Genomic DNA, 13,908 nt, shown 5'->3' with positions numbered 1-13,908 from the left:
GTAAAGGCTTTCCTTTTTAGGTTTTGCAAAACTCCCATGGGCCTTATTGTAGTTTGGACTCTAGCTACACTTCCATATTTTCACCAACTTTTGAGCGTGCTCGATACAAATCACAAGGTACTCACTTGAACTTTTGGGAACTCAAGGTTATCCAAAATGAAAGCTTTCCCATATCAAGCAAAGATTAGGTTTAGCCTTGGTTTCCTTTGCCTATCTGATTGCAACAACATTAATTTCCACCCTTGTCACCAAATTCATCCTTGCTTTGCACATGTTTTCCCCTTGACCTCTTTTGAGGTTGAAGATTTAGGGTTTCACTACTTTAAGGCATTGCCCCAAAAGACCCATGATATGGGCACGATAGCGACCAAGTACTCCTGGAGAACCCTTGGTGTTGTGAGATTTGCTACCTGGCGCACCCACTAAAAACTCTGTATACCAAAAGGATTTCCAAATAGAAATTTCCCTACCCAAGTTGGGCATCGACTTGAATACCAATGGTACTCTTCCACAAGCAACGCAGGAGGCCGGTTCTTAGGAGAAAATTTGAGTACCAATGGTCTATTCCACAACCATCGCACTGGAGCCTTGAGGGTATGATGGAAGACAGTGTGTTCTTGAATGAACAATTGGGCAATACAATGTACACCTTGATAATGAAAGACATTGCAAGGTAAAGTACTACACAAGGGAGTTTTGGTTGGTGGAACTTAGACAGATTACCATAGGGTTGACAGGCCAATGGTCATCGTGGTATTACAATTTTGGCACTAGGCAAAAGTGTTTGCATGCAGGATCAACTAGATGTAAAGGTACCACCATCACACCATCCTCAGAGAAGTAATAGGTCAGGTGTGGTCATACAACACCTGGCGCCTTGAATACAATTTAATTAGAGAAAACTAGGTATTATTCGATTATTTTTCAAGAAATATAGTAAATGTGGAGTACACCACCCATTGCCCAAAATACGAGTAGGGTTTTTTGGCCACCATCCCATCCCCTTGGCACATTAGGGAACTAATTTAGGCCATCACTTTAAGGTCTGTGGGCGTGTGAGGGAAGTCTCGTCGAGGAACTGTTATTCCCTCTCAGTAAAGACGTCTCGGGGTCGATTGTTTGGACAAATGTGAGGCTCAGGTGATAGCTGTTGTTGCTAAGCAATACTGCTCGAGTTACGTCTACGATCTCTCTCCCATATACAAGGTTTTATACTAGCAATGCTTCTGACCGATGTCATCACACAACCAATCCATACTCAACAATGGAACAAGATGAATGGAATGACATTTAAACAATAAACAGAGCATACAACAGAACCTCACCATGCTTTGCACCTTTGGAATAGAAACTACAGAAAGATGTATGTTTCGGGATGGTGAGGCTTGCAATGGCATCACAATTCACAAACAAGAAACCTCACAAGTAGTAACTGACGTGCGCACTGCAGCATCTTATTTTTAAGCTTGTTTTTACATCAGGGTTTTTAAATTTTGCAGTGAAACCCCGTGTTTAGCTTCAGAGTTTACCACCAGCCGTGACAAAGCACATAAACAGATACACATATGCAATAAAGACTTACAGCAGCGACATTAAGCACTGTGGTAATATCCTGACCAAATAGTGTACTATTTTAAGAGAAATTCAGGCTTGCTCCTGGCGGTTGTCATTCTCAGCTGGGACTTGGAGTACCCACACAGATCTCATCGTTTTAGCAGACGGACTCCTGGCAGACAACCTTGCAATATGCCTCATGTAAAACGCCCGCAGATACGGCGTCATTTTCTCATTGAGCTTGATGTTGATGAAGAAGATGGCCCGATACACAACTATATTCGAGAAGACAACTGCTGTATCCCACCACTTGTTCCAACTCAAGTCAATCTGAAAGTTATCTCGAAGAATCTCCTCCCCAGAGAGAGGGGGGGATAAACCGTCTTTGCTCTCAAACTGAAGTCCCAAAAGGTCATTCTTATATTGCCCCTGCACCACCATCCCAAGAAGATGATTTGTGTCATAATGCTCGCAATTTCATTGGGGCAACATCTTTCAAAGAGCACAGCAATAAAACAATTCGACTTAAGCACTCATATAAGTGTTACAGAAACTGCAGAAAGATTTTTTCCGAGCTGGCATGGGACACAGTTTAATTTCTTCGCCCCTACTTAATGACTGTAGCCATTAAGCAGTTACCACCAGACCCCACTAGCCCTAAGATTCTTCTAGAAGATTTATGATAGAATATTTCAAAATTGTCAAGAGGCTTGGACCCATATGGGATTTAACCTACAATGTTGTGTATTTCCCACCTAGGAAAGGGTACATTAATATGCAAATCCAGCCCCATCGTGATGTTTGAATCTAGAATTACATGGCTGGTCTAGGAAGCATTTTAGGAAAAAATTTGCTGACATTATTGACTGGCTTTGTTCTCTAGCTATAGAACCTGGTCGACTAGTCCATTGAACTGTCACAAAATTCCTTACAGCTTTTGTTTTTCTATTATTCATATGTGGCATGTGGATCCTGACATGACATACATGTATGGCTAGTGTAGCCTGACATTGGTGTGTCTGTGTGGCATATGGAGCTTGACATGACAGTACATGTATGGTTGGTGTAACTTGACATGATAGTACATGTGTGGCTTGTGGGGCCTGACATGGTGTACATGTATGGCTCATGGAGCCTGACATGATGTAATTCTTTGGGACTAGCTATCCTGGAGATCTTCTATACCTATGTTTTGCGAAGGTTTCGGAAGGATCATGAGCCTTGGACATTTTATATGATACAACTGAGCATATGGGTATTTCTTCCAGTCTAGCTACATTCATGTGTATGCATGACTTTGATTTTACCTTTGGATGACTTGTCTTGTTTGCCTGGACAATGCTTGAGATTTCTGCCTGCGTTGTCCATGGGGCCGGGGACACCTGGGCCATAGTCACCAGAAACGAGAAATGGGAACGGAAACGTTTGAGGAATGAAAACGGGGAAACGAGTTTTTAGGGGTGGAAACGGCCGTTTCCTGTGACAATCACTTGGGAAACGAGAAACGGCCATGGAAACAGATGGGGTCTTGAAATGGAGAAACGCGTTTCTAGGGGCTAAAACGGTCGTTTCTTGTGACTATGGCCTAGGCACCTTGTGGACATGTATGTGCACACCTGTTTGGGACTGACATGTGGTCTACATGTGTTTTGCACGTGGTAAGTATCCCCAAAAACTCAATTTATAACTTTATGAGTTCACATGCTAATAATTACTGGTGTGGTTTCACACTCACTTATAAGTGATCGGACAACTTATAAGTGAGTACACATTGGGCAGGACTTATTTAATACACGTGGCGTCCAAAAGCTAGGCACTCCATAATATTTGGGCCTTCTTCAAGTAGGCGCTCCCTTCTGGACCTAAAAAGCACCCATCAAAGTTATTTCTGGCAGTGGGACTCTATTACTGAAAGAGAACCCCGGTTAGGACTGGGCGCATGCTTTTCTGGTGTGCATGGGAGCTGGTCGATTGGTTTTCTCTCTATTTTACAACCTGCTGCAGCCACCCATCACGAGAGAAGCCTACGAGGTGTCAATAGAAAGCTGGCCGACTGTGTTTGCAGGTTCTCCTACTGTTGGCCGACTGTTTACAGGTCTGAAATACTGCTGGCCAGGGCATATAAACAGGAGAAAGAGCTAGTTGAAGGGCTAGGAACAGATCCTCCACTGTTTGAAGACCTTTTGGCTTGTTTGCAGCTCCTCATCAATTTCTTTTGTGGCTACTGAGGGCTGGTCGACTTGCTCTATGAGCCAGACAAGAAGAAGCCAAAGATGTTGAGTTGTCCCGAGCTGATGTGAGAGTGCTATGGACTGTCCATAGTTGTCCTACATGTGCTTCATGCGGGGAATGCTCACATGTGCTTCATGCGCTTCATGCCGGGAATGCTCTCAAGTGCCTATGTTCCCTACCATCTGCTCTCTATTGTTCCACCAACATATGGTAGCAACAATCTGCAAGAGAGCACGTAGGACAAGAGAACACTACATAGGGTATGTGATCTTGTACTCCGGTTCCTCCCTCTTACTAGTTGCTTCCATATTTAAGCATAAAAGCTTACCAATTGCATGCAAGTAGAGACGATGACAACAAAAGTCTTCGCGATGGAAGTCCTTGGAGTGATGAGAGCTTTGATTTGTCGCATTTCTTCAAGACAAAAGTCTTCAAGAGGATGAAAAGAACCTTGGAAAAGCTTCCCCCATGGTTCCACTTGAGAAAGGAGGGCTGAAATTAGAATTTTCAACAAAAAGACTAAAAATTACAGCAATAAAGAGAGCTGTTTTGCTGAATTTCAGTCATTGGGAGTGTATAGGAGAGTGATTAGCATCCGAAAACACTCTTGGAAGATTGAGAAACACCTTGGCAAGCTTGGATATGGAGTTGGAAAGGAGAAAGTATAGAAAATGCAGCCCAACAACCCTCATGAAGGAGGCGCCAATCTCTAGAGAGAGGAGGAGTGAGGTGGTGAGTTGTCCAGTGTAGGTGGCAGGCAAGTGCTTTGCGGAGCAAGCTACAATGGCAACATGGCTTTGTACAAAGGGGATAAGGTCTGGACGGTGGACATTGGGTTATGTCCACCTCGAGACATCAGTGTGTGTGAACACCGCACTGGTCATAATTTATAAGTGAGTTTTGGTCGCCCAAAACTTAATGAAGTGTGTCCACACTCACTCATAAATCAGTGTTAACTCCTAAGGCTAGGTTTATGACCAACACTTACCACCTGTCACATGCCACATAACCATGTCAACAGACAGTTTCACATGCACGGTTCACGAGCGGGCATCCCCTTACCCGAAACTAACTAAACATTGGTCAAGCAAGCATGAAAACAACATGCAATTTCAATTGCAAGCAAGCACATAAAGATGCTATGCAATGCAGCATTGGTATGGACAATCCCCGTTCATGAAACTATACCAAAATAGACGTGCTCCAAGCAAGTACACGAAGTAGCAGACCCAATGGAACACCAATCCACTAGGCATTTCCGAGCATGTACACAGAGGCACAAGTCCCAACGAAAAGCCAAGTCCACAGTATCACATGACTGGCATCAATCCCCAGCATATACAACTGCCATGGACACCAGTCCAATGTACATACATGATAAGAAAGTACAGGTGGACCAATTGGGTGGCCAATGGTGACACAGCCCATCTCGGTGCTCCCTCCAGCACTCTCCAATGCCACGATACTTCTACAATCCTTAAAGAAATAGCAGCAATGAATGCAACAAATCTGCTCAGACTGCATGGGTCCAACTATGTAGCAATCACTTTTCTTGGTCCCACAAATAAAAGTAATGGCTTTCAAGCCTTTTTCACAGGCTGACTACAACAGCAGTCCCACTCTCACAATCAGGCCTTACTGGGCAAATTACACCAGTTATTAGAGCTTTAACAGCTGACCCTTTTGAACCTGAAATCAGCCCACTTGCGGGCAATCGGGAACCTCATGCTGAGTCCCTCCAACCAGCCCTTGAACATACTGTAGATGTTTATGAAGTTGGTGATACATTGATACAGCTTACATCCAGTTTGGGACCATTAAATCCCCAGTTTTCCGGCCTGCTCATAATTTTGTGGGAGCTCCAGTACCTCATCTTCTCAATGATACAGCTGGTGCCACAATTTATAATGCAAACTCTCGTGGCAGCCATTATTTCATGCGAAGTTAAGATAATCAATTTGGTGCTGTGCCTGTTTTCAATCTCTATAGTGAAGGGGGTTATGATACACATATCCATGCTGCTGATGTTTATGGTGTTCAAGTCAATGATCACTTCTTTAATGTAACCTGCTCATGATGATGGTGTACATAATGGTGTTCCCGTTTTAATCAATCATCAAGTTATTTTTCAGGTCCATATTTATGGTAATTGCATACTCTTGAGCTTGCTGATTACTCGTCCAAGTTCCACTCTTGGCCTTCCGAGCAATGAAAGAGGGAGAGTATTCATCTATTATTGAGCTCAAAGCTGATCGTGTTAGGGTGAAGGAAGCTCGTAGTCAACAGTTTGAAGATGCTTGGGGTCAAGGCAAATGCAAAATGAAGTCAGATGCAAAGATCTCAAAACTTGGTGGATATGATATCAACATTAACATGTTCTTCATCAACCATACTCTCATAGATCGACTAAATGCCACTCATGCTTGTATGCATTAGTTTAGGATCCTGCAAGCAATAAGCATTTAGGCATCAAATAAAAAGTTCTACTTTTTCTTTATGCAAGAAGGAGAATGTGGAAGTGAATTCACACCTCAACCCACACATTCTATGCATCTCACATGTACATGCAAGTTTGCAACGTAGATATCAACGGACAGGTCCGGCCGTAACCGCTCATGCATCTATACAAAGTGATGTAAGGGACTCCCAGGCCCATTAATAATCCACCACAACCACCTAATCGCATGCTCTGTGTTATGTCCCTTTCAAGTGTCTGCGCCCTCCAGGGCAATGGCAGCACTTCAGTATTTTCTCCTATCCCTGAACAACCGCTTTCCAGCCACAATAGGATAAGAAGGATTCTAAGAATAGAGTAGTTAAGGCCCCAAAGGATAAAACGTAGCCCAACTCGCGATCACAAGATGTAATGCTTTCTGGTGGATAGTAGAGAGGGATCACACAAAGGAATTTTTTTTTAACGGCCCTAGAGGATAGTATCCCTTCTAAATAGGACCTACAATGAGTTTTTTTTTATCAATTAATTAATTAGAGGATAATATCCTTTCTTTCTAAATAGGACAAAAAAGAAAATCAATTAATTAATGGAATTGGCCCAACGTTTGTAGAAAATGGATAGTCATTAGATCGATTATTAATAACCTTACTTATTGAACGAATAATTTTTAATTGAAAGGATGTAACCGTTCCTTCCTTTCTCTTTCTCTTGAAAGAATAATTTTTAATTGAAAGGATGTAACCGTTACCTTCCTTTCTCTTTCTCTCTCCTTGCGTCGATGGTAATTTCCTGCGCAGCTTGGGCTAAGGAAGTGACCGTTGTGGAGGCGGGCTACAACGCCCGAACTAGAGAGCAGTGGGCAAGGAGGCTGTGGAGGTGGGCCACAACAGAGAGCAGTGGACTGTCATCAGTGGCGATGGTTGTGTTGGAGCCAAGCGCAGCACGAGGAGGCGACCCTCACCGTCGAGGTGGCGGAGGAAGCAGATGACGTAGTCGCGCAATGTCAACACAAGCTCAGAGAGGACGCGGGTAAGCAAAGGAGAAGGGGAGACGAGGCACATGTACGTGGCGAGGCTATGCAGAGAAGGGGCCACCGAGGCATCAATGGCCTCAATCCATTGCGCAATATACGCAAGCTAAATCTTGACCCTCCACTGCTACAGAAGATGTACAGAAGATGTGCGAGATAAGGGCAAGATAGCGGGAAAGGAGGCAAAGTTGGAGGCGAAGCTAGTGCAGAAGATCGCAGCAATGGGAGTCCTTCAAGCCCAACTCACATAAGGCCAACTCAGGCTGAGCAGCATTTCGCTGCACTGCAGACTCACCGCTATGAAAGCCTTCGCACATGCCAATTTACAGAGAACGCGCATCCATAGAGAAGCAAACTTCTGTATGACGTGCGTGATGCCCAGCGCACGTGCGGGAAGGAGAAAGAGGGTGCTGCAGCCAGACAATCGGACCTGGCTCCTTCAGAAAGGACCTGTAAGAGAAGGACACATCGCTGCAGCACGTTTTCCGTAGAACACATGCGGGAAGGAGAAAGAGGGTGCTGCAGCCAGATGATCGGACCTGGCTGCTTCAGAAAGGACCTGTAAGAGAAGGACACGTCGTTGCGGCACGTTTGCTGCAGAGCTTACCCGATGTCTCCGCTTCCTCCACCTCAGAAGAATATTCCCGTATCAACCCACTGCAGTGTCCCGCAGCGGCACCATCAGTCTCATGTGCGGGGGGTTTGAAAGGAAATTTTTGACCCCTAAACTCTGAGAAATCCTCCATTGTGGACCTCCCAGTGTGGAATATCAGCCCAAGTTTAAATTACAAAAAGGGGGAGCAAGGAAGGGGAAATCATCGCTGCCCATCTCTACGGATCACTCGAGAATTTTTACAGAAACCCATCAGTTGTAATAATGGCTGATTACAGAAACCCATCAAGGCGAATTTTGGGAAAAAAGGGGGGGGAAATTCCCCACCCATATCTAAAAGCTGAAAGTGGACGGAAAACTGGCAGAATAGCAGGTGGGTGGTGGTTTAGTAGGCTACGTGATATTTGAATTTTTTTCTTCCCCTATCTAAATCAATAGGTATGATTTTTTTTTTAACAGTAGAACGATTTTAGGGTCCACACTTAGATTAAAAATAGTAAGGAAGTGTCCCGGATATGACTCAAGCTAGGCAAGTAGCCACACTTAGATTAGGGAGTGTCCCTCAAGCTAGGCAAGTAGTTTGAACTGGCATCGCAAAAGATTGTCCAAAGGAGCAATTCGAGAAGCAGACTTCTTCAGGACCAGAGGATGAGTGCGGAGGCGATACATGTGCGAGTGTCAGGACTCTAGTCGCACATCAGCAGGGGTATAGGATAGTGCCAGCACGAAGTATGCTGCACAAGACCTTCCTTGGGGATCTCATGAGCCCGCCAAATAATCCTGAGAACCACCCGCTAGATAATGTATAGGATTGTGCCAAGGCGAAGTATGCTCCACAAGAGACCTTCCTTGGGGACCCACCAAATAGACCCGCTAGATAATGTAGAGTACATGCAAGAGCTAGTCAAGCAATTAAGAGTAAAGTTTTCCACCAATGGTTCCCCTAGGACAGGTGTTGGGTGGCAAGTCTTTTAAATAGCATTGGTTGTTTCTTTGGTCAATCACACCTCCAGAGGATATATCAATGGATATGTCTCCACCTATAGTTGTATTTTGAAGAAATAAGCTTCATCATATAAATCCTTGTCCTATTTAAGGTTGAATGGTGGAGAGAACACTTCTGAATGGAGCTGAAGAAATAAGTGATACCTGTAAAGCCCAATAATTGAAGCTGATGTACGACATTGGGTACCTCCAGACGGCCTTGGGCAAGTCGTTAGGAAGCCGAAAGAATCCCGCAACCAACATAAAAATACCCTGGATGCCATAATTAAGCCACGTGTTAAGTGACTCATTTTGACAAAGCACATATAAGAGAAAATTCAAATGGTAGCACTTACCAAGATTCCAGCACCGGTTATGATCCCCATGAGGAAGTTGGGGACCACACTGGCAACTGCCATCATCAGACTCTCAACCACTCCCACACACCCAAAAAGGCCAATCACAAAAAAGGCATAGTGACTAAATCCAGGGTGCAAGCCCGCCATGAAATAACAGATGGTCCCAGCAGCTAGAGAGATCGCGAACAGAAACGGAAGAGAGGATAAGGTGTTGGCTATCACAAAAGCCAACACTCCATAGTGCCCATTTAATCTCTCCCGTTGAAAAACCTGCAAAATGGAATAACTTCTGTTCAGAATACTCAAAGAGTCAAAAAGCTCAGACATGCCCCTTGACGATTTTCCTTACCAGACCAGAAAGTCATATTATATGATAAAAATAGCATAATGTCGATTGATGAGATATAGGCATTATACCACTATAAATGATTATATATATGTTATCCAGCCGTATTACTATTTGACGTGTCAATGATTTCGAGCCAGTAGCCCTTGTACACCAGCTCAAAATTAAAGTAATGACAATCAAACTTGCCTCAACTTCACACTTACCTTCATGTCTTCGATAAAGGATGGAAAGCCTCCAATGGACATGAAAGTTACGAACCCAGAAACATATGAGGCACACGATCCCCTTGCCTGCAAAAGCATACTAGTTCTGGAACTTGGCTTTTTACAAGAAGCAAGCAATCTGTTCCAAAATCCAAAAGTGTACAAACAAATTCCATGAAGGGGGTAACTGCATACCAATATAGCATTGTAGCTGGTGCCAACTTTGAAATATATGGTTCCAACGCAAATGGCGACAAAAATGTATATGACAAGTCGAAGCCAGTAGTATCCAATGTCTCTCGACATATTGACAAAGGATCTCATTGTCAATGTCCTTGTCTGCATCAAAAAGCTTGCTTGACTACCCATAGAATCCAGAATTGTTCCTTTCTGGAGCACAACAAATGCATACGTTATTCAAAAATGAGCGAGAGAGATGCCAGGCCATGAAGGAAGCAAGACTAGAATCCTTATATACCTAGATGAATCCAGGAACATGCCCAAATTCACCTTTTAGGAACGTGCATGTTATATACTCATGGTAGTCAACCCACAAGACTATATAACTATCAACTACAATATTGCATAGTATGGACTAGATACTACGACATCTCCACTAACGTCATCAATGCCCAATAGTGGGTGTAGAACTCTGTATCAAGATATGCTCTCACACACACACACACACATAAGAGCATATATTCAAACAAAGCCCTTCGACTGAGTTTCTGTCAAACCTCCGGAGATGCAGGGCAAACTCAGCCATAATGAAGCCTAGCACTAAGGGAAGTAGCAAATAGACAGAATTAGTACAGCAAATAAATAGTTGATAGGGCAAATGCACCGCTCAAGATAGAAAGGATCAGCACAATATCAACTGGCCACAACTTGAACGAAAACTTCACAATGTGAAATCTGCATGTCCACTAATACAGCTGAATTATATACCTAGATGAATTCAGGAACATGCCCAAATTTGCATGTTATATACTCATGGTAGTCAACCCACAAGACTATATAACTATCAACTCCATTATGCATAGTATGGACTAGATACTACGACATCCCCACTAACGTCAGCAGTGACCAATAGTGGGTGTAGAACTCTGTATCAAGATAAGCTCTCACACACGCACGCACTCCACACACACGCATAAGAACATATATTCACACAAAGACTGGAATCCTTATGGAGACTATGCAAAAAACTTACAACTTGAGATATCTCATACACTCTAGCCGCCGCTGTCATTGCATGTTCTGAAGTATTGTATGCACTTGTGAGTAGCTCGATGACTTGAGTAGTTGTAAACTTTTCCATTGGATCTACAACAGCATTCTCCTGTGAACAAGACAAGAGTAGAAGTATAAGACCAAAATGAGCACCCAAATAGCAAGCAAATAGAAGGTGATGCATGCATAAGTATGTCCAGCACTTTACAGGCCAATCCACCAGGATCAACGTATTATAAGGTGATGCATGCATACGCATGTCCAGCACTTGACAGGTTAATCCATCAGGACAAACGTATAGGGCACTATTGAGAAGAGAAGTGGGAACGCCCTTGACAAAGTGTAAACTTCTTTCGTACCCTATGGCTAGAACAGTTTACAAGCCTTGCGTGCTGTGAGGAGCATTTGCAACATTGAAGTGCAGGGGTTGTTTCTCGTTTGTCTCTGCCTAAAGCAACAATCAAACCCATGTACAAGAAAAACATAGAGAGCTGGAGAGGCGTGCTGAGAACTTGGGTAAGACTTTACCCTGTGCCTGAAGGAGCCCTTGAGTGTCTGCTTGACTCTGTCGAAATCTGAATTGACGCAGCGGAGGAAGTGATCCGAAGGGTTGCGCCGTGCGGGGCAAGGAAAGCCTGCTTGGGAGAAGAACTGGAGGAGGGAGATTCGCAGGGTAAGAGAAATGCGGGTCAAAGTGTTCACGTAAATTCACGAAGTGAATGCAGAAAAAGTAAGACCTCGTGAGCACGGGCAGCCTCTCCAAAGTAGACTGTCTTGCCTCCGGAGAGAAGGAAGAGGTTGTCGAAGAGAGCAAACACCTCGCTGCTAGGCTGATGGATGGAGAACAGCACGGTGCGGCCATCTCGAGACAAGCTCCTCAGCGTCTGAGTCACGAAGAAGGCTGCCGCACTGCAACATGTGATTCATTCAGCAGATGAAAAACTACGAACAACCAATCATACGTCACATCGAGCTTGAAAGGACGATTAAGTAGATTACCTGTCCAATCCGCTGGTAGGCTCGTCCAGAAAAAGAAGCCTGGGCCTCATGAGAATCTCCAGGGCGATGCTCACGCGCCTCTTCTCCCCGCCGCTCAGCCCGCGCAGGTGCCAGTTACCGACGGGCGTGTCCGCACAGTCCTGCAACCCCATCTCGAGTATGGTGCTCTCCACGATGGTCTCCTTCTCAGCTCGAGGCATCTTGTCTGGAAGACGCAGATGGGCAGAGTAATGAATGGTCTCCCTCACCGTTAGCGTCCCGATGAGCGTATCCTCTTGCGTAACATAAGCCTACAGTGCCATTTTCATGTTCATGTGCTGGGCTGGCACAAAACAAACAAGGCAAGCAGTCCGTTGATAAGCGTAACAGCATATACCACAGATCCATATGAAAGCTTTCTCCGACGTCCATTGACGAGCACGTCACCCGTCACAGCGGTGTTCTTTGCAAGACGCCCTGCACATCATGCAACATGTTCCCTTCAGAAACTTTAGACTTGATGGTCTAGACTCTACAGTGCTTCAAATACGTTGTTAATGTGCACAATCTCGTCCATAACCACCTGCGAGGGCATCCAGCAGAGTGGATTTCCCAGAGCCAGAGGGGCCCATGATAGCCATCATGTAGCCAGGCTCGGCATAGCCGGTGAGGCTCTGCAGCACCTGATGCGTCTCACCCCGCCCATTGGCCACGGACACCATCAAATCCTTCCAAGTTAGCCATGCCGAAATGTCGCCAACGATGGGAGTAGGCTCGTGCTTCACATTTTTCCATAGAGTTTGGCTCAGTGGGCTCAATCCACCCAACATGTTCTCCTTACTCATCAGAGACACCACCTCTTGCTCTTGCTGTTGCTGCTGCTGCTGCTGCTGCATCATCTCCAGCGCCACCGCCTGGTGGGTGGCGCAGTTGTACTCGTTGAAAGACGGCGCTGACTGCATACTTACTCTCGCCGAGAAGGAGCGCCTGCGTGTGAAAGTGGGCTCGCTGGGAGCTCCAGGATCCGAAGTCGAAGCCAGGTTTTCAAAGTAGAGGAAATGGCGGGCGTGCTTAGACTTTAACACAATACCGGCCCTAAGCGAAGCTTTCCACTGCGTCAGAAGATCACGGGAGAGAAGCGCGCCTCTCTTGGGTGGTAGGAAGCGGAAGGTGTCCGTCCGTGCCTCCTAAGTCGCTCGCATCTCTGCTAACGTCGGAATCAAATGTGACGGAACCTAACCTAAGATGCGAGCGACAACGCCTTACGACTTGCCCTGTTCCTTTACTTGGCCGCTTGCTTGCTGTGACTCTGAGGAGGACTCGTCAGCGGTGGATGAAAAGAGCAAATCCGGTGCAAAGATAGCCGATGGCCGGCCTGTATTTAGTCAGTTGGTGTATCGTCACTAGAGACGCGAGAGTCGACAGAGAGAGATGCATTGTGTATACGGCTAAGAAGTAGGATTAGGTGAAGCGCCTTCAATGCTTCTAACGCCCATGCATTCAATGTAAAGTCGAGCAGCAAACATAATAAGTCAGGGCTTCGCACAGACACACACTGGCGGCGTGGCGCTGTGCTGCCAAAACTTTTTTAAATTTTAGGCCAGGTCCTCCCCTACCCCGCCAAAATCAGGGTACTCCTACTATAGCTCTCTGCTTGCACTTAAGTTATGAGAGCAGCAGCGACCTATCTACAGGTACCGGCTCTTCCTTCCTTTTTCGACAGATTTATTGCTCCGTCCGAGTGCGTGGGCACTGGGTAGAGCAACTTGTAGACTCAGCTTTCGGCAACCACCAAGGCCCTGATTGCGTAGAGCATTTCAGTTGTGAACGTGCAATCATATCATTCCTCCTTCAAGAAGAAAGAGAGTGCACAGTGTGTTTCTTTTATCTCTTCTTTTCTATTCTCTTCTCTATATCT

The 13,908-nt window shown here is 45.1% G+C and overlaps 1 protein-coding gene across 2 annotated transcripts; it reads right to left on the bottom strand.

Moving 5' to 3' along the window:
- Positions 1-1,424: 1,424 nt before the first annotated feature.
- On the bottom strand, positions 1,425-13,422 carry LOC147636662 (ABC transporter G family member 11-like). 2 transcript variants are annotated; one of them, XM_086800123.1, is made up of 11 exons: positions 12,574-13,422; positions 12,388-12,467; positions 12,012-12,301; positions 11,750-11,921; positions 11,541-11,663; positions 10,993-11,121; positions 9,975-10,169; positions 9,780-9,866; positions 9,225-9,497; positions 9,034-9,141; positions 1,425-1,983 (listed from the first exon to the last, which is right to left on the bottom strand). In XM_086800123.1, exons 1-11 carry the CDS (start codon positions 12,950-12,952, stop codon positions 1,645-1,647), a joined length of 2,175 nt encoding a protein of 724 aa, XP_086656249.1. In that variant the 5' UTR covers positions 12,953-13,422; the 3' UTR covers positions 1,425-1,644. The 2 variants fall into 2 exon arrangements, with proteins under 2 accessions (XP_086656249.1, XP_086656250.1); XM_086800124.1 differs by having other exon boundaries at positions 9,975-10,118.
- Between the last annotated feature and the right edge of the window lie 486 nt (positions 13,423-13,908).

The sequence above is a fragment of the Cibotium barometz genome, chromosome 7, assembly GCF_041138505.1.
Source record: "Cibotium barometz isolate CiBa-2024 chromosome 7, ASM4113850v1, whole genome shotgun sequence".
Classification (NCBI taxonomy): Eukaryota; Viridiplantae; Streptophyta; class Polypodiopsida; order Cyatheales; family Cibotiaceae; genus Cibotium; species Cibotium barometz.
This window is presented reverse-complemented; position numbering and strand designations above follow the sequence as displayed.

What these genes read in the sequence shown, in the direction of transcription:
- LOC147636662 (XM_086800123.1), bottom strand. Translation starts at nt 12,952, where the DNA reads ATGCAGTCAGCGCCGTCTTTCAACGAGTACAACTGCGCCACCCACCAG. An exon ending in CCTACCAGCGGATTGGACAG is followed by an intron (nt 11,922 to 12,011) that starts GTAATCTACTTA and finishes CACATGTTGCAG; the next exon opens with TGCGGCAGCCTTCTTCGTGA. An exon ending in TGTATGAGATATCTCAAGTT is followed by an intron (nt 10,170 to 10,992) that starts GTAAGTTTTTTG and finishes GTTGTGCTCCAG; the next exon opens with AAAGGAACAATTCTGGATTC.